The sequence below is a fragment of the Panulirus ornatus genome, chromosome 66, assembly GCF_036320965.1.
Source record: "Panulirus ornatus isolate Po-2019 chromosome 66, ASM3632096v1, whole genome shotgun sequence".
In the NCBI taxonomy this organism is placed as follows: domain Eukaryota; kingdom Metazoa; phylum Arthropoda; class Malacostraca; order Decapoda; family Palinuridae; genus Panulirus; species Panulirus ornatus.
Genome location: NC_092289.1, coordinates 15,118,254 through 15,138,645, shown reverse-complemented (window position 1 = coordinate 15,138,645; position 20,392 = coordinate 15,118,254). Strand labels below are relative to the sequence as shown.

Below are 20,392 nucleotides of genomic sequence, written 5' to 3'. Positions count from 1 at the left end.
CACACACACACACAATGCTCAAGTTCTACAATGGTGTCACCAGTACGAGTTCTTCTTTCCCCTCTTAAATCTTCTGACATGACTTCCCATTACATTGCGACGGTGTGAAAGCCCTGTCATTTGCGGATGACCCCACGCAGCCCCGTGACACTAACCAAACAGCATGCAACGCCTCACGCCGTGAGAACAATGGCTCAATCCTCAGAAGAGAGAATGTCTGCATCCTCCTCACGGGAACCCGTCATCACCCCTTAACCACGGAGGGAGGCAAGGAGGGTTAATCCAAGCTGTACCCTCCCATAACCCTGGATGGTCAACCACTCCCACCCAATACAACCCGGACCAAAATTGGTTGACATACGACATACGACACACACAAAGACTGACTCCACCACATCACAACCATCAAAACAAGGGCCAAAAACGTATCAAACGCTCCCGGAACACTTACCGGCACCAATTTTGGACCGGGTAAAAGAATCCTTCATTATCCTTTTGTGAATAATTCATCTAACTTCAGCCTAAACTACGCCTCGACTGCCTGGTTATCCAACCCGTCAAAAGCAAGTGCAACAAACCTGCAAACCACACTAAGCACTGCATCCAGAACAATCACCGACTACCTAGCAACACAGCTCAACGAAACAAAGATCTTTGCAATATTATCTCACTTCAATACGCTTGACGCCTGTATACATCTGCACCAGACCCCTGACACCCGAGCCACTGCTCCATAACCATCAACCTCAACATAACAATATGAAGTTTACCCTTCCTCACACTTAGTTAAGCAGCCTATACTTACAGGTTCCCGTCCCTCCTATTCAAAACACGACACTTGACCACATACACACACCGTGATGATTCAACAACGCTAAAACAATCGCTCTCCTGATCCAGTCTTAAACTCCTCCAGTCCGCCAGACATACACCGCATGAGACGACTTTATTCCTTGTCTGCCTTCGGGACACCACCCCATCCCTCCAGCATTACAAACAAGGACTCCCCCTCACCCTTCTTGCCCAGGGGCAACGTCTATAGTGAAGACACAACACTTACTATCCCTATTGAGCCATTAAGGACCGACAACACGACATAATCAAGCCATCTGTCGTCCCGTCAGAGGCCGGGTCTCCACAGGAGGGTATCCAGGGGCAGGAAAATAAGACTTGACCTTTCATCTGACCTTTAATGACCAGGTCAGACTTCCAGGTTATAATACGCAAGGCTCGTGCAGTTGTTGTGCTCAGAGAACGGTCACGTTCTCGTCCGTCACTCGTGCTTACAAGCTACCTGGCGGAGGAGCTACCTGGTGGAGGAGTAACTGGTGGAGGAGCACCTCGGGCACTGCAGAGTCCTTGTTGCTGACGACTGGCCGGGCCATAGCTAGACAAGGGCCCCCCTTTTTTTTTTCCAGTGAGCCCGTGCCACTGGTAATCCCCCTCCCTCTCCCGACCCTTTCCACCAAAGTCGTGAGGTGCTCCAAGGAGAGGCAGGCACTCGCCATACCACAACGTGCAGGGATTCGGGAAGAATATAAACATGTCACTCCAAAGGAGTTCACATTGCCCTACTACTAGAAGTAGTGCAGCCTCGGGGCCGCAGGAACTTGTACAAAATAGATCCTTGATTACACCAGGACTCTCACAGAGAAATTACTCCTGGGGTAATTATAAATAAGTAAATAACATTTACATTATAAATAAGTAAATGAATAACATTCACAGACATAACCTCTTTTTCAGCAGCAGTAAAGAATCCCGGAGTGGGTCAGTAAGGCTGGATAACCCACCCCAAAACCCCCCCAGATGCCTGAGGTCTATCGTACATTAATCAGGGAATTAACCAACGCCACCACGAAACACAATAGTCCCGACCCTCTGTTACCCGAGATTAACGATGATAAGATTAATAGAAAAAGGATGAAATTTCCTCGAGGAGAGCTCTGATGCCTCTCCAAAACCAACATACGAAAGATTTGCTGGTGTGGCGAGAGAGAGAGAGAGAGAGAGAGAGAGAGAGAGAGAGAGAGAGAGAGAGAGAGAGAGAGAGAGAGAGAGAGAGAGAGAACGGTATACAGTGAATTAAGGAGGAGTGGTCTTTGTCGTGCGAGGCGGGAGAGTTATGCAACATGGCACGAGAGCACTTCGCTCTCGGCTTCGTCACGAGGGAGGTTGGGATATGGAGTGGATGGAGGTTAAGTGTGAGACGATGGTGTTGTGTGTGTGTGGTGTGGTGGGCAAAGAGAGCCAGTGGTGTGGCGCGGCGGCGGACGGGAGGGATGATGGGTCTTACCTTCAGCGCCTGCCGTAAAGAAAAGGTCTGGATGTTCATGTCGGCGGGATGAATGTTGGGTTCACATATCCCGAGGCTGGAGGCAGGTCCTGAGCGAGGCGTCCTTGGTGTTGGGGGAGCGAGCACCGTGATGGTAGGTTCATGGTTCCCTCCGTGCTGCTCCTACTACCGCTCGGCTCGCCATACTAACACGACACACGCTGACCCATTTCATGCTCTTTTTTTTCTTTGTATCAAAGGTCTATTTTCCATTCGCATGGCTAACAGTTATACTCGATCACACTCGTCTCTCTCGGTTACGTACGATCCACGAAGTTCTTTCTTTTCAACGTAAAATGTATTCAGTTCACCACAACGCATCTAGTAAGAGAAAGCAAATTAACAATCGATATCACAGGTTGTCGGGCATTTCTTATCTCCATTCCCCGGGGCCGGATCTCCCCTCCCCCCGTGCTATAACAAGGGAGGGCCCGGGCGCAGGCCGCACGCCTCCCTAAGCAAGTACCTTTCACTTGCACTCGCTCTGTATAATGCACGAGGCGCCCTTCCTCTGGGACGTCTCTCACTGCCTTTCAATACACACACTAGACTCTCATGCTGCTACCACTGGCTGCAGAGAGGTACGAGGAGGATGGTGCACATGATCACACTGTGAGGCCTTCCTCCCCTATCTACCCACCCACACACACACACCCTGGGTAAACAAGGTGTCAATGAAATGGCAGAGTAGTGAGCTAGAGCGTGGTGGTGGCCGGTCGGGCAGGTGGCTCTTGTCACACATTCACCACCCGACCACCAACCAGACAGTACTGAAAGGAGTGAAAAAAAAATCAAGGTCTCTACCCTTACATTCACTGGGAAGGTGTAGGGCAGTGGTGGTCGCTGTGGTGGCGGTCACACCGTATCTCAGGATGCTTTTAGCATTCACTGGTTTTCACTCCCCGTCAGGCCAGCCTGTGGTCCGCGCCGTGTGACCCAACAGGTGGGTCTGGTGCAAGCTGAAAAGTCGTCAGTTCCAGCTCCTCACTTATACAACTCCAAGACACGACCGCGACACTTTAAAAACAGCCAGCCACCTCTGAGGCTTCTCTCGTCGACTTACGACTGAGCACAAATGAATTCAAACAGCAACACTATGAATGTACATCACTTCTTTTCTTCCCCTCCCTCCTCCCCACAATCAGGACGACATTGCACAGGTTTGTCAATCTCTTGACGCAGCACAACGGGAGTGGTAATGGGTCTTACGAAGCACGACTGACCCGGTCTCCTCCTATCCAGTGGGCGAACACTTCGGCAACTCGGGCCACACTTCTTTGTTGCGCCAGAGACTTTCGCATCACGTTCGTCGTCATCGTCTCTCCTCTTCTCTGCCACTTGCACACACACACACACCGAACACTGACTATACTAAACTGCGACGAGTGGAGGCACCAAGAGCTCCACACACACACACAAGTTAGCGGGTCTCTCCTCTTCCACACACACACACACACACACACACCGAACACTGACTATACTAAACTGCGACGAGTGGAGGCACCAAGAGCTCCACACACATACACACACGCACAAGTCCCGCTAACCGTCCTCGGCGTGACGCGACAAAGAATTGCGTGACTGTCGCTAATCATGCATCCTTGGGTATCGAGTCTATCAGCAATGGCAATCTACCTGTCCCAGTTTCACATACACGCAAACACGACCCCCAACACACGGCCGTCTAACACTCTGTCGTGTTTACAACACGACCCCAACACATGGCCGTCTAACACTCTGTCGTGTTTACAACACGACCCCAACACACGGCCGTCTAACACTCTGTCGTGTTTACAACACGACCCTAACACACGGCCGTCTAACACTCTGTCGTGTTTACAACACGACCCCAACACACGGCCGTCTAACACTCTGTCGTGTTTACAACACGACCTCAACACAGGGCCGTCTAACACTCTGTCGTGTTTACAACACGACCTCAACACACGGCCGTCTAACACTCTGTCGTGTTTACAACACGACCCCAACACAGGGCCGTCTAACACTCTGTCGTGTTTACAACACGACCCCAACACACGGCCGTCTAACACTCTGTGGTATAAACAACACGACTTCAAACACTTGACCGTCTAACACCCTGTGGTCCTGGACACCCAATATAATATTGGCCGTTATAACACTATGTCGTGTTAACAATACGAACGACAGGCGGTCTAATACTCGTTGGTGTCAACACGACTCCCCTCAACACACATGGCGGTGTTCGCAACAGAGTTTTAGCACAGACGACACCAACACTGAAGTCCAGACGGTACGAGACTACAGGGATGACGTTCATCTCCCTGACCACACTTCATGGAAGGTCCATCACCGATGAATGAATGTAATATATATTCCCAGGACAGACAGCGAGACGGACCCGTGGCACAAAGAATCACGCGTGGCCATTCACTGGGCGCGAGGACGCTGCTGTGGTAGTATATCCTGTGAGCAGCAACCACACACACACACACCTTACTTGACAGCACTGGAGGACACGACTAACTGGGCAGCGGGTGAGTGTAGGTGAGGGAGTGAGTGGGTGATTGTGCGTGTGTGTGTGTGTGTGCGCACGCCAGGCGACCTGTGGACGATACCTACACACACACACACCTGCCTTCACTACCCCGGTTATTTCCGTTTTCCTGCCAACACCCAGCAGGTGCTGGCCCGGTAACTTGTCGGGGTGGTCATCGTACGGCCTTCTGCTGCAACCACCTCGTGAAACAAGATCCACGCGACGTTACGTTAAACACAAGAGACAGAGACGGGAGAATTGGGCGAGTTGGGAGTTGTCTGCAACTCGTGGGCTGGTGTACCGCAAGGCTCCCCCCCCCCACACCCCCAACTGACCGCACTTGGCCCGCCCATCACGCCAGGTTTATCCATTCTTTGTTTTATTCTTTTTTCTTCTCTAACACTCCTCCTTCCCTTTCTCGTGTAATTAGCAGGAGGCGTGGAGGGAACACCTCTTAATTAGAATACAAGTTCACCAACACGATGTGCCTCGAGACGTTGCACACACTTTCTTGTGGGCAAAACGCTCGATTCGCCAGACAACAGCGCTATTGACACACACACACACACCCCTTCCCTGTCTTTACGCAAGTGGTTAATCTCTCACATCAATGTCAGGTACAGTGTGGTAATGTCCAGTAATTAGTGGGCAAGGTCCGGCAACCTGAGGTAAAAGGTAAGGCCCAAGTGGCAACCAGTGGTGGTGGTGAGGTGAGGTAAGGCTCAGGTGCTACCTGAGGTAAGGCAAGGCCCAAAGGGCAACCTGAGGTAAGGTAAGGCTCAAGGGCAGCCAACACCATGATAAGGCTACGTCCCATGTATGCACGGTGCCGTTATCATCGATATGCAATACACGATCTCCGAGAAGTAAGTTCTGGCGTGGTCCATGCATTTGTTGTGAACTTCGGGGTGGGGTCGAGTCCCCAGACAACCATGCGTGGCAAGGCCACAGATCGTCCATGAGCACTCGGGTATGGCTTGGGGTTTTAAGACCCCAGAGGTGAGGTTCATTTAAGCGGGTACGAGTCTAGAGAAAACACTAAAAGATATGGAAGGAGGGATGAGATGACGAGAGAAGTGGCAAGCCTCGAGATTCGAGAGGAGGTTGCGGAGTCTAAAGAGGGAGAAGGTAAGATCCAACCTGGGGTCAAAGGAGGAGTATTATGATCTTTAAGTACAGGTAAGAAGGGTCCATAACTTGGTAGTATGGTACAAGGGGTTAATATTCATGGAGGGGTATCTAGATCCTAGATGTGGCTAGATTCAGGAGTGTAGTGGGCTCTGGAAAAAGATACAGCTCGTGGGGTACAAGAAAGAAGGTGTGGTAGGTTCTAGGAAGCAGTGTTAAGATTCCAAGGTGGTTGTGTATTATGGTCCAGAGAATCTACAGCAAGGTTCCACGGGTGGTGGGAGGCAAGTTTTTTAGTCTTAAATATATCTATTGTCAACGGGTACGTCTCGTGGTACAAGTATGAGTTCGATCCAAGCGAAGTGTGGCCTATCCAAGCGGCAGTGTGGACTAAGTGAGGAAAAGACGAACGAATTACGAAAACTTTCCTTGATGATAACGTCGACAAGGTAGAATATGTCGTACGGTGTAGCAGGGTGAGGTGGGTCAGGTGTGAGGTGCAAGCCCTCGCCCCCGGCATCTAACCCCCCTAGGGGAGCTGGCGACCCGGCTATGGACTCACTTCCCGGAAACCTCTGCCACGCGTCCTGCGCCCTGAACCCCCGCCACCTTCCACGGGTGGACATGGGGCCCAACGGCCGTGTCACCAACCGTTCTAACTGATGGTCGTGATACCACCACCTTCCTTCCTCCTCCTCCTCCTCCGCCTTGCCAACATCACCCTACGCATCCTGCCTCTCCCCCAGTGAACACCCTGGACGATCACCCTGCTACCCTGTAACACAACATCCTAGGGACGCCGCACCGTCACACACTACCACCCCTAAGCTACCTCTGATCCCAGGTGCTCTCCTGTGCTCCTATAACCAGCCACCTTGCCCCAAGCCACCAGACTTTGATCAACCCTTGTGTAACGCGCACACACACACACACGCACTATCCCTCCCGCATCGCCGTATAACGCTTATGAAAGGTTGCGTCTTGTTTTACAGCTGACATACCGCGCGCGTAGCTCTCCGTCAGCAGAGCCAGCTCGTGCTTTGGTACGTGCTTCACGACCGCACACTGCTGCTGTACATGCCCGGTTATTGGTCATGACGTCCGTGTGTGTGTGTGTGTGTGTGTGTGTGTGTGTGTGTGTGTGAAGACACGTACTGTGATGTGTCGCGTCAACACCAGTACACTTGTCCAACAAAAAAAAAAATGACCCGTACATTACTCCATCTGGTAGTCCTGTCGCTTTATACACACACACACACACACACAGACACACACACACACACACACGTATTACTGGACTCCTCCTGCTTCAGGTTACCTAGCGAGAGAGGAGTCACCTCCGACGAGGGTGTATCACTGTCAGCTGACGAAGGGGGAGTACAGCCTTCGTCAGATTACGTGTGTAGTTTCAAAGCCACAATACACATATGGAATTTCACATGGAAGAAATAATACGCCAGAACTTCGGGAAGACTGAACAAGTGGTTCTGAAGAGGAGGGATAAGGTGCGGATAAGGTACTCGACAGCCCATGAAGTGTCAGTAGAGTACATGAGTATTACAGGTGGAATGTGGCGGATACTACCGGTGGTCGTGTGGCGTGACCTTTGGTGTGGTGGGGGTCACAGCATGGCATCACGGACGGCCGGAAGGTCCCGCCACAGCTTGCGTACTACGGACATACTACTGTCCGTCTGTCCGTACCTGGAGGGTTATATATCCCCCCCCCCCCACACACACACACTCCGCTTCACCGTGTGTTTCAGTCCATGATGGTGGACGACAGGTCGGGTGAGTATGAGGAGGCCGGGTCAGGTCAGTATGAGGAGGCCAGGACAGGTCAGTATGAGGAGGCCAGGTCAGGTCAGTATGAGGAAGGTGGGTCAGGTCAGTATGAGTAGGCCGGGGGTCAGGTCAGGTCAGTATACGTGCATGCATCAGGAGGTTGAGGAGACGGTCGGCCTAACCCCAGCCTCAGGAGCAGTACATAACTATGGTGCAACTTGACTAGTATTTCCGGCCGGGTCTCTCCCGCCGGCCGTGTGGGAGGAGGCGGCGGTGGAGACGCCGCCCGCCTCCTCCCCAGTGTGGCCGCTGCCAGCTAAGTCACCTGAGATTACCCCCCTCCTCCCCACAACCTCCCTCCTGACATTCTTGACGTCCCGATTTTTACACGCGAGCTTGTCATTCACTCCTTAGCATGACGACACACACACACACACACAGCCTCTCGAGACATCGGCTGCTCACGAAACCCCATTACGAAAGATTGCAGTTTCGTGTCACTAGGTGTCGTGTTACCGGACTCCGTCCGCAAGTGGTGGCACCGCGAGCAACGTCGGTGTGGCTGTATGTCATCAAATCGCCCACAGGCGGAAAGGAGTTTACCCGATATCTCGGTGAGGAACTTTTCGATTCAGAAGGAGTCCATCACTTTCCCAGCTCCTGCGTACAGTGCAGCCTTGCATACAGGAGCGCCTTACAAAAAAAAGGGGGGGTGGGGGTGGATGTCCTTTTAAGACCATATGATATCATTATAACATTATATGATGGTATGGAATCCATAGAAATGAAAAACAAAAAATTGACGTCGAACCCAATTACTCTCGGGCCGACGGAGGCGCTGCAGTAAACATCACGTCAAACTTAATTTCCCCCCAACCCCTTCCAAAGCCTTCTGGAGGAAGACCTTCACATCCAGGCACATGGCGTCCCTGGTGTCTGGAAGCCCCCAAGTGTGGGTGTACTCCGCTACACGTCTGCGCAACGGATAATATCCTTCTAGATTCTTGGGATTTGGGGAGACGAAGGAATATCTTCCTTCTTGTCCGAGAGCCTTGAAGACCCTACTTTTCTCCCCTTCACATATAATCCAGAGGTTTTGAGTCCCTTCTCTGAGTCAACTATGACTCACAGTGCTCAGCGGCTCACACGCCATCCATGACGACCTTCTAAGACTCACACGAGAATCAGGTACACTGGGAATGACTCCACCGGATGCTCTGCATCTCGATGGAATGTGGAACTGGGAGTACAGCTCCGTCAGGTGTGGTAGGAAGGAGGGTGTGTCAGGCGAGAGGAGATGGGGCGTACGAGGCAACCGTCAGGTGTGGCAGGAGGGAGGAGATGGGGGCGTACGAGGCAAGTTATAGGTGAACAGTTTGAGGTGTGTGAGGTCACCATGGCAAGGGGGTAAGGAGGAGGAGGATGGTCAGGTAAACTGTAGCGGGAGGGAGAGGCTGCGAGGCGGAGTTGGACCTCCAGCAGGAGCAGCGGCGGCAGCAGCAGCAACATATGACAGTAACCATATCAACTCTCACACCTTTGGACCTTCCAGGTCATGGAAGAGAGTAAAGCAACGGCAGCCACTTGTGGCGGCTGACCTGACCTCACCTGACCTGACCAAGGGGTGACGCTAATACCTCAGTATCTGAGATGTCTGCTTAAAGCCTTCTAGCTTGAAAAAAAACCCACATACAAGCAAGCTCACGGATATATTTTTAAAAATTCTCTCGTCTGGAGAAGAACAATGAAATTATCGTATGACAATTTGTGTTAAGAGTAAACCGTACTCAGTGCTGTAATGTTTCTTCATAATGTAACCAATTCAACCTGAAATGTAGTGAAGTTCTGCTCACGATGATTTTATGAAAACTTCATGGAGAGAGAAAAAAATAAAGGATTTTTGTTTTTAATTCACCAAATGCATCATTCATGAGTAATGCAGAGACAAAAGGTTTATAAATACAACGACCACTTTAAGGAAGGAATGTAAACAGAGGGTAATGGGATATGATGAGAGGTGTGTGTGTGGTGGCGGAGTCGGTGCTCCTACGTGATGGTCGGTGCCCAGCGCCGCCTCACGGTCAAACACACACACAGGACCCAGAAACACCTGCACTACCTCAACACACACACGCCTCCCCGCTGTGATTGTAATATGCACACACACACACACACACACACACACACACATCGTGTACACAACGTGTGATAATATTTAGGGTAAATACAGGTGGCGCAGCCTTACACTCCCGCCTCTCGGGACGCGCTCCTCCTCCCTCCTCCTCCACCGGATGCAAACAAATAAACAGGTCACTTAGCGTCGGGAGGGCATGGTGGACGGGGGGTGTGGGGAGCTCTGCATCATTTTCCATGAGGCTTCAGATAAGATACTGGAGCGTCTGGCGCCCCTCTGTTCCTCTCCTCCCCCTGCCCAGGACGGCCGGTCGCCAAGGGCCTGGCCTATAGTGGCTGTTCCTGTGGTGGAGGTGTTGGTGGTGAGCGCGTGCACAGCTGCCCCTCCGGTGAGGGGTGGGTGGTGGGGCTCAAGCTGCTTCCATTTGGTCGTCTGCACACTTCTAGGTGCGCGTACACACACACACACACACACACACACCAAGGTCCAAGCGAGGAGGTCAGTCCTTAACCTTTAACCTGACCCAAGGTCCAAGCGAGCTGGTCACGCCTCGTTAATCTTTCCCCTGCCAAACTAACCACTGCTACGTTTCGTGCGTAATTCACATTTAGATAATTTACTTGTCATTTACGCAAGAGAAGTGTATATGTCCTCCACAGCTTAAGACAACCAGTTAACACAGACGCTGCCGTTCACGACCCCAAGCGACGCATACGTAAACAAACACATCCACACACTTAACTACCCTCGCGCAGTTAATGCACTACTTACGGTAACAGAACGACGAGTTCATGAATATTGACCCTTCTCCGCATCACCGTGAGGAGAAACAGCATATTCGTCTGATCTCTGACCTCCAACCTCTGAACACTCTCGAGACAAAAAGATAAACACAGAATGATAAAGAGAGTGCGAAGATAAAATGTGAACGCTTACCATCAGCAATCATTACCCCATCATGATACACACACACACACACACACACACACACACACACACACACACACACACACACACACAGAGTGGAAATGTTAGGCAACATGTTCATCAGCCAGATACGCTGTTCAATTACACTGAGTGAGGGACTACGAGTCATAATCAGGTTTGATTTCGATATGGTCTTTAAGCCAAGTTGCTTTCGTAACCATGACATGTAAGAGAAACAAGATATATGCCAACGAATCATGACATGGATATCCAAGAATTGTTATATATTAATCATAATATCTAAAGCTTGGAAGACAGAGCGTCGAGACTGCGCTACAATCCGTAGCAGGGCAAACGTGGACTCCTTCAGAGCGAGGAGAAGTTCTCCAAGACTGTACACCCTTTCTACAGCGGTACAACCACAATCAGGCTGCGTCCGGTAACACACGCGCCCACACAGAGACACCAGTGTTACCGGTAACACACGCGCCCACATAGACACACCAGTGTTACCGGTAACACACGCGCCCACATAGACATACCAGTGTTACCGGTAACACACGCGCCCACATAGAGACACCAGTGTTACCGGTAACACACGCGCCCACATAGAGACACCAGTGTTACCGGTAACACACGCGCCCACATAGAGACACCAGTGTTGCCGGGCGACACCTGCTTGTGGTTGCAACGCCAGTACTCACCTCTGGCGAGGCTGTCTCACTGTCAATGAAAGAAAATGAGAACATTCTCGATGGGAAAGTTCAATAGCTCCGAACGAGTCCATTACAACTTTCTTAATCCTGAGGGAAGCCAATGCCTGGTCGTTTATATTGTTCATACACACCTAACTGCCTCTCGCCCAAGCGAGGCAGCAACAAGAACCAACGAACAATACGGCCCTGGTTGCACACATCCAATATCCGGCTGTGTCATATGGTTATGCAGATACGTAAGTAATCTAATACCCCCCCCCCCCCCTCTCTCTCTCTCTCTCTCTCTCTCTCTCTGACAGTTTGCTTAATCTCATGTCACACACACACACACACACACACACACACACACATATATATATATATATATATATATATATATATATATATATATATATATATATATATATATATACATATATATATCGTTTACCAGATATATATACATATAATATTTCCAATCTTACTCTTATGAGGTAACACCACACTAAAGGGGGAGTTGCAACAATTGGAAAAGCCAAGTATACGTTTCTCATACACTTGAGCAGAATAAGGGGGCCACTTTTCGACCCCCCTTAAGAAGACAAGGTCGTTGTTACAGGTAAGGTGAACACCACCACGTATGGTGGAGAGCACTCGAGTCCTCCCTCCCCTCCCCCCCTTGTGGTTGGTCATGAGCAGAGGGGGTCGCGTCCCTAAACACAAGGCAGCACACTGAGGCAACAGGAACATGCATCTCCTACACACACAGACACACACACACACCCACACCCACTCATGCTACCAAACAGGTATAGCCATTTTCTATGGACGAAATCATAACACGTCGATATCAAGACGATACAGACCCTCTCGTCAGCGCGAAACCCCGATGACATGCAAGCAAAATACACACGGTCTTGAGGAACAGTGTTGCATAATGGCTTGGTGGGTGTGGAGGCTCGGGAGGCCCCATGCGTGGCACCACTCAGAGCGCGCCTTGGTGGAGACGTGTGTCAAAGCAGAGCTCGAGGGTTTACCACGAAGAAAGCCATTTTTCAAAAGGTCAGTGGTCGCGCAGGTCCTCACGAAACACCGAGGCGGACACACGGGGGCCCTTCGCCGAGAGCTAATACGTCCCAGAGAGATATGTTCAATATTGCATGGCGGTCTATTTATACCACGGAGGCCAAGGGTGAGGTGGTGGCCTGCCTGGGCTTCCAACCTAATAAATACATACTGAAGGGAGACAGACGAGCAAAATCTGGAACATGATAAGACGCTGACATTAACCCGCTGGAAATAACACTGAATATTAAACAAGTCAGAATGAGGAGGTTATTTTTATAGCGATGTGATCTGGTGACAAGCGGATATCTAGGACAGGTAAGAGCTGCCGGTGGTGGTGGTGGTGTAGTAGGAGGGCCGGTGGCACTAATGGTTGCGGCGCGGCGTGAGGCCGAGTGTAAACAGGTCACGTACGGGAGGGTTTGATCGACCACAGGGGACACCACATTACGAGGAGGGCTATGCTGGGCTGCGGATGTTCTCGGCAGCTGCGGTGGGGTAGAGGCAAGCCGTGCCACTATCTACACCACCGACCCTGGTTATACTACCAACCCACTGTGTGTGTGTGTGTGCTGGGGGATGATGACACTGCACCCCCACCAACACTCCAGTTATAACACCTCCACACCACTAGGGCCAGATGGTGTGGCACCCCAAGACACACCACCACTGCAGGAGGGGAGGTGAGGGAAGCATTACTATAAACCCCCACACTTACAACATTCCATTCTGCACTCGTCGGGTCACGAATGGGAGAAAATGCGCCTATTTGTTGTGGTTACCAAGAGAGAGTGGAGTGCTTAAGGGTGCACTTAAACCGAGGCTCGTGAGCGGCCGCTGGTGCTGGGCAGTGGGACGAGGAGGGGTTGGTTGAGGAAGGTGTTGTACCTGAGGCCGGGTGGAAGGGAGGGTGGGAGGTTGTGGCACCCGGAGGCAGAACAAAGAGGCACTGTTGGTGCGGCAGGAGACTTCCCTGCCGCGTGCCCCGGCACACATCACTCGCTGACCCCCGCCTGTGGCTGGTGATCCTGGTGAGGGAGTAACACACACACACTCTCACCCTCTTCTGCTACGGTACCCTGTTACTGTGTTGCCACGACTCCCCCAGTAGCTCCCACATCCTCTCCAACGGCAGTTATATGGCGCCCTCTTGTCTCCCTCAATCTTTGTTGTCAGGATCTATCTCTAACGTGAACCTCCCTCGACAGTGTTGCTGAAACGTATTGTAAACCCCTCGTCCTCTGCTGTCAGAAACCTCATCAACCTCCCGCACTCCTCCTAACCTTCTCACCCGGACGACACGAGTCCCTCCATCCACATAGCCTCCTCTATACAGTGATGTTAGGCGGCAGTGTGCTCCCCTCGCCCTCTGGTGCCAAGAACCCATCAACCCTCTTTTGTAGCGTATTCCACGCACACTGGTCTGCTAAGGACCCATGTAGTCCCTCTCAACCACGTTCTCTGAACCCACTCAGTCCCCCCGTCACCCAGTGTTACCAAGCAAGACTCATGCAACCCCTCTCTCTCACTGGGGACTTTCACAACTCCTGTGTTGATTTTAGATTTTGGCCCCAGGACTGGATTGATTACGGCGCACCTCTGCCCATCCTGTGGGCGGTGGTGCGAACGAGGACACAGAGCTTATAAATGGTGCAGGAACCGGGGCCTCAGTGATCGAGTTGCATTACAAGTTACGCAACTGAACTGTCAATATGAATTGGACAGTAATGAATAAATTACATAACGTTTATTGTTATACGTGACCTGTTCAAAAATGCTAAGCAACAAGGTCTGGGATATATATATATATATATATATATATATATATATATATATATATATATATATATATATATATATATATATATATATTTTCTTTTCTTTCATACTATTCGCCATTTCCCGCATTAGCGAGGTAGCGTCGAGAACAGAGGACTGGGCCCCCGAGGGAACATCCCCACCTGGCCCCCTTCTCTATTCCCTCTTTTGGAAAAAAAAAAAAAAAAAAAAAAAAAAAAGCGAGAGGGGAGGATTTCCAGCCCCCCGCTCCCTCCCCTTTTAGCCGCCTTTTACGACACGCAGGGAATACGTGGGAAGTATTCTTTCTCCCCTATCCCCTATCTGTTATCATTAATTCCACTCCTTATCTCTTATCATATGGAGTTGTTCAGGTACATTTAACCTTTTAGTTCATTCATACACATCCCAGTTTTAAAGTCAAACATGATCTTTCAGAGTGACATACACATTTCTTATTTTTTCATCTGCATGAGGCTTTCATTCACTACTCTGCAATCAACTTTTACATATGTCTCCTAAACTACCATTTTTCCTGCATCATGATTCTATCATGCTGTTCTTCTCTTTCAACATATTTTTCTCTTCTTTCCACATCCTATTTTTTCTCTATCACTTTATCCATATGTAATGTCATTATGTGCTTCAGATTTTATTTCAATAAATAATTTACTTTAAAATCCCAGAATACATCATATTCATCATCATGAATAAGATTTTGGAGTCTACATATCTCTTTGAAACCATTAATTAAAGTCCCTATTCCTACACTTCTAAAGACCCTTGTGGCTAGATCTAAATGTTCATTTTTTTCAAATACCTTCCATATCACTTCACCCTTTTACAGTGCTGTACAGTTTTATCAACATCATTAAGTTATCATTAAACTTCTTAGGAGAATTGTCTTACACTTTACTTCTGTGACCTGTATATTTTCATCCTCATTGCTTTTTCACTTAAATGTTTATTCTCTGACCAAATATATATATATATATAATGTGTTCTTCATGATATGCAAACTTAGGATACTTTTCATGTAACTACGGAAGGATGTTATGAACGAAATGATTACACTAATCGTATAAAATGTTCACTGATTAATCCCTCAATTGACTAAACTTACGATAGTCATGCACATGATCCTGTTGGTGGGTGTGAGAACTATTCGACAGGCAAAGCTTACACACATTTCGTCTGCTCATAATCAAAAGAAGGGGAAAGACTTCCATGAGTATCCACAGCTCAGCCAGTGTCGGGCGAAAACAATATCTACCGTCTACCAATCCTTTAAGTAGACACACACACACACACACACACACACACACACACACACACTTCTTTTTGCATATCACGACGGTGGATGGATGCAGCCCATCTCATGGCAGGAACCACGTAGACACCTCCTCCTACGCTACCTGGACATATCCCGGGGCCATCAGGACCCTCTCGTGTAGTCCAGTCCCTCACCAACCAACCCCCTAGTGCACCTCCCCCATCCCTCCCTTGATCTCTTACCCCCTGTACCCACTTACCCTCAACCATTACCCCAGACCACCTCCTGTCTCGCTCACACTCCCTCCCTCCCCCTCCAGATCCACACGGACGCAGCGAGCTTCTCAAAATACCAGACGCTGTGGTCTTTTCACTGTCGTTTAGCTGGGTCTCCGAGGCCTTTTGTGAGCAGGGTATATAGAGGGCCGCCACGCGAACCGTACTGTAACACCACACCGTCGGTGTCAGGCAGAGAGAGAGAGAGAGAGAGAGAGAGAGAGAGAGAGAGAGAGAGAGAGAGAGAGAGAGAGAGAGAGAGAGAGAGAGAGAGGAGGATGTCTTTGTCCCTCACGCCGGGATGGTGCATGGAGGCAACAGCACCTACCTACCTACCACCTACCTACGAGTACCTGAGATACAGGATATTGTCGCTACGAGGGCTGGGTAGCGCATAGCGCTCACCTCATATCTTGGGTCACCAACCATGTCATTCTTCGTACCACCATCGTACGGGTGGTGGTAGTGGTGGTAGAGAAGGAATGGTGACACAGTGACCTAAATCCGTCACCATGGCAAGATATAGATAGGATTCATACTTCACTTACGTTTTACGTTAATACGGTGGTAACCGTCCACTGATTTTTCATTTGTTCTCATTTTTGCCGCGTGAGCGGCGAGTTTACTGTGCGTGCGCACCTACGCTTTCTCTGGGCGGTGGCGCAAAACAGGACACAGGGAAGTGTACATTAAATAAATCATGGAAACAAAAAAAAAGTAATAATAATTTACGTTCGTAAATTTCCCTACATCCCTGAACCATTTTGAATCTAAGAGCAAAAACACACACGCACTGTAATGTAGCGCGGAAGTGTGCAAACACTTCGTGTTTTTTTTGCGATCCACTCTGTTTTTGCTGATGATGCTATTACCATTCGACGAGAACGAAATGAAAAATTAAAGATAAATTCTTTATCACGCGTCCACAGCCAGGGCGGGAAATGCTCTCAATTAATCGTATTAAGCCAGGGAGCGCTCTACTGACGTCATCGACCCCGTCGCCAACAACGCGGACTCTGACGAAAAGCGCTTTGGTAGCGCGCCTCTCTCCCTCTCCCTCAGCAGCCGGCGGGGGCTGGGGAGACCCACCTCATTCATCTATCTCCTGGGTGTGGACGCTGTCGTGGGCGATGACTGACTGGCCAGGCCGCTCTGCACACACTCCTGCCACTACGTGAGGTGTTCAGGGGGCAGCGCCGTCATCACGGGCCACATGCATAGTGTGGGGTGTATGTAGGCTTAGCATTATCTTCAAACACCTGAAGAAAGGGTTCGAAGATGATTCGGTTGTTGGATGTAACTTACGTCGACGGCCTTAATGCCCCTGGCAGTTGATAGGCCGAAAGCCCAACCAACCAACCAATCAGCGGTCATTGTTCGAGTCGTACTGTGACAGAAGGCGAACTACTTCTGTGTACAGCATAACAACTTTAAGACTACAACGTTATATGTTGTGTTATAGTGAGGCCGTTCCTTCTCCGTCGTCGTGTGAAGGGAGACGGGATGGCGCCGCGGGAACACCATCTCTATGACTGAAGTGTACTCCTTGAGCACGACAGTACAGCAGGCCCTTGAGCACGACGGTACGGCAGGCCCTTGAGCACGACGGCACGGCAGGCCCTTGAGTACGACGGTACGACAGGCCCTTGAGTACTATGGTATAGCAGGCCCTTGAGCACGACGGTACGGCAGGCCCTTGAGCACGACGGTACGGCAGGCCCTTGAGCACGACGGTACGGCAGGCCCTTGAGCACGACGGTACGGCAGGCCCTTGAGCACGACGGTACGGCAGGCCCTTGAGTACGACGGCACGGCAGGCCCTTGAGTACGACGATACGGCAGGCCCTTGAGCACGACGGTACGGCAGGCCCTTGAGCACGACGTTACGGAAGGCCCGTGAGTACTATGGTATAGCAGGCCCTTGAGAACGACGGTACGGCAGGTCCTTGATCACGACGGTACGGCAGGACCTTGAGCACGACGGTACGGCAGGCCCTTGAGTACTATGGTACAGCAGGCCACTGAGCACGACGGTGCGACAAGCCTTGAGCACGACAGTACGTCAAGCCCTTGAGCGTCACGACCTGGCCATCACACCCAAGGGTCGTAGCGCGTCGGGCTCGAGTGGTGGGTAACAGATAAACACACTCGACACCATCGTCTTTCTCTTCAGCTCAAGACAAGAAACCAGTGACATCGGTGTGCTGTAGCCATGGGCGGCAGCGCAGGTAGCAAGGGCAACCCAGCAAGCGACGCTGCTTCGTCAGGACGCTCAATATACCACGTTGTGAAGAGGTAAATGAGGAGGATGGGAGGGTGGTGGAACGGGCGGGGGTGACCAACCAAGTAACGGGTCACGACACACGACAAACTTCACGGTTCCTGGATAAACACACACACACACACACACACACACACACACACACACACTTCCTCTCCTCACAGGGTCAACCTGCGGGTGGGTTTCCCTTATGTTACCGTCTCTCTCTCTCTCTCTATTCTCTCTCTCTCTCTCTCTCTCTCTCTCTCTCTCTCTCTCTCTCTCTCTCTCTCTCACCAAAAAGGACTGGAAAAAAAAAAATAAACTGAACACTTCTGCTGATGATGCTGAGGTCATGAGGGAAGTGAATACAACAGCACGGTGGACTGCACCATCAGTTTACAAAGGGACGTAGTGCAAACTCCAGTGTTTGGTCGTAGGCATGGCTGATGGATGATATTCAACCCGAGTAAAATGTATAGAAACGAGGATTGAATACCTTAAAAAAAAAAAAAGGAGGCCTTAATACGAATAGCATCTAGTGACAGGGTCTTTAGGAGCCGAATCGTGCGTGTGAATGTGTGGGAGGTGCGGAGAGACGGGGCGGCTCAACCCTCCATAATAACATGAACATCATACCCAGCCCGGAACGTACAAACTATATATACCTTCGCTGGCGTCTGCCATGCCACAATCGCCCACCTTTAAATCCCATTGTTCCTAAGGTTATACCCACTCGAAGCCGCTGTGAACTAAGCTTTCAATTACTTTCACCCACAGTCATTCTATTGTGTTCTGGGCCGCACCGGAATGAGGCCCTTTTCTCAAGTCTGTGCCTGGCGCTATCTCGCCAGCGTGGGAAACGAACATATATATATATATATATATATATATATATATATATATATATATATATATATATATATATATATATATATATATTTATTCCTTTGAGTCCACGGGGAAAATGATTATTACACGAAAGTGCACTTGGGAAATTTTCGTGTTTCATTTTCCCCGTGGACTCAAAGGAATATCTTGATCACGCGCAAAATTGTGATCCTTTCCAATATATATATATACTTGAGTGATACCACCTCACACCTTATACAGAAAGTGATAAATACTTTCTCTACAAAACCCAACGCGTATTATCGCGCGCTTACACACACACACACACACACACACACACTAGATTTCATGCGTTGCGTGATGTCTCCAGGTGGACAGAGGCGGCCACAGGTGTTGTATGGTTATAGGGGGTTAGTGAGGTGGGGGAGGTGTGGGTGTGGACCAGACTGACCAACCCCCGCGGGCTTCACGCTCCAGCCGTCACATATGGACCGTGACTCGAGGCAGCCAACCCCCTACACTACATACACCCCACCACCATCCCACTCTCCACCTTCCATTAAACCACGATCGCTGCTCCCCCCCCCCCCCCCCCCCACACACACACACACACACACACACACACACACACCCCGGTTTCCCAACACAACACACACTGTGCTCTTTATATCATCATATCAATTACCTTGGCAATGTTGTCTTTATTTTACCGTTTATTACCTTGGCAATGTTGTCTTTATTTTACCGTATATTACCTTGGCAATGTAGTCTTTATTTTACCGTATATCATTAACTTCGCAGTGTCGTCTTCAGCACCATGTTGCTTACCTATGATGCGTACGTAAGGTTACGGTGGACACTAAAGATACGTAAACAGGAAAGTGGACGAGATGGTGCACACAGACAACAGCCGACCCCACAAACTGTGGTTCCCACGTTTACTATGCTTTTCCCGCACACGTCTCCGTGTTCCCACAGCTCATCCCCACCCACCCTGGGGAGAAACCACCCCCACCACCTCGTCTCACCTCCCTCTCGCAGATATAGAAAGTGAGAGGGCGACACATCCTCCCCCTGTATTACCACCTCTCTCGAGAGCTCGTGCACACGTAATACGCCTCAACAGAAATACAAAGCGGAGAATAATTACTTCCCACGGGTAGAGTGGAGAGGGATGAACCCCAGACGTGTATTCCAAAGTGGTAATTAACCCTTGCGATATTCATAAGTTAACCCTGGCAATATTCATAAGGTAACCCTTGCAATATTCATAGGCATGTTCAAGTGAATATTGGTGTGGTGTGTACATCCCAGCCTCCGGGGAGCTTTCTACACACTTGGGTCTCCCT

The 20,392-nt window shown here is 50.1% G+C and overlaps 1 protein-coding gene across 5 annotated transcripts in view; it reads right to left on the bottom strand.

The window, feature by feature from the left end:
* ec (ubiquitin specific peptidase echinus) overlaps positions 1-20,392 on the bottom strand; it is a 363,911-nt gene that overhangs the window by 14,106 nt on the left and 329,413 nt on the right. Inside the window, exon 1 of one of the 5 annotated variants that reach the window (XM_071658540.1) lies at positions 2,297-3,105. The exons of the other annotated variants lie outside the window; for them this stretch is intronic. Within the exon in view, the coding sequence (XP_071514641.1) occupies positions 2,297-2,335 (39 nt within the window). The 5' untranslated portion in view covers positions 2,336-3,105. Of the gene's footprint in view, positions 1-2,296; positions 3,106-20,392 lie in introns of those variants that run through there. 5 annotated transcript variants of the gene reach the window in all.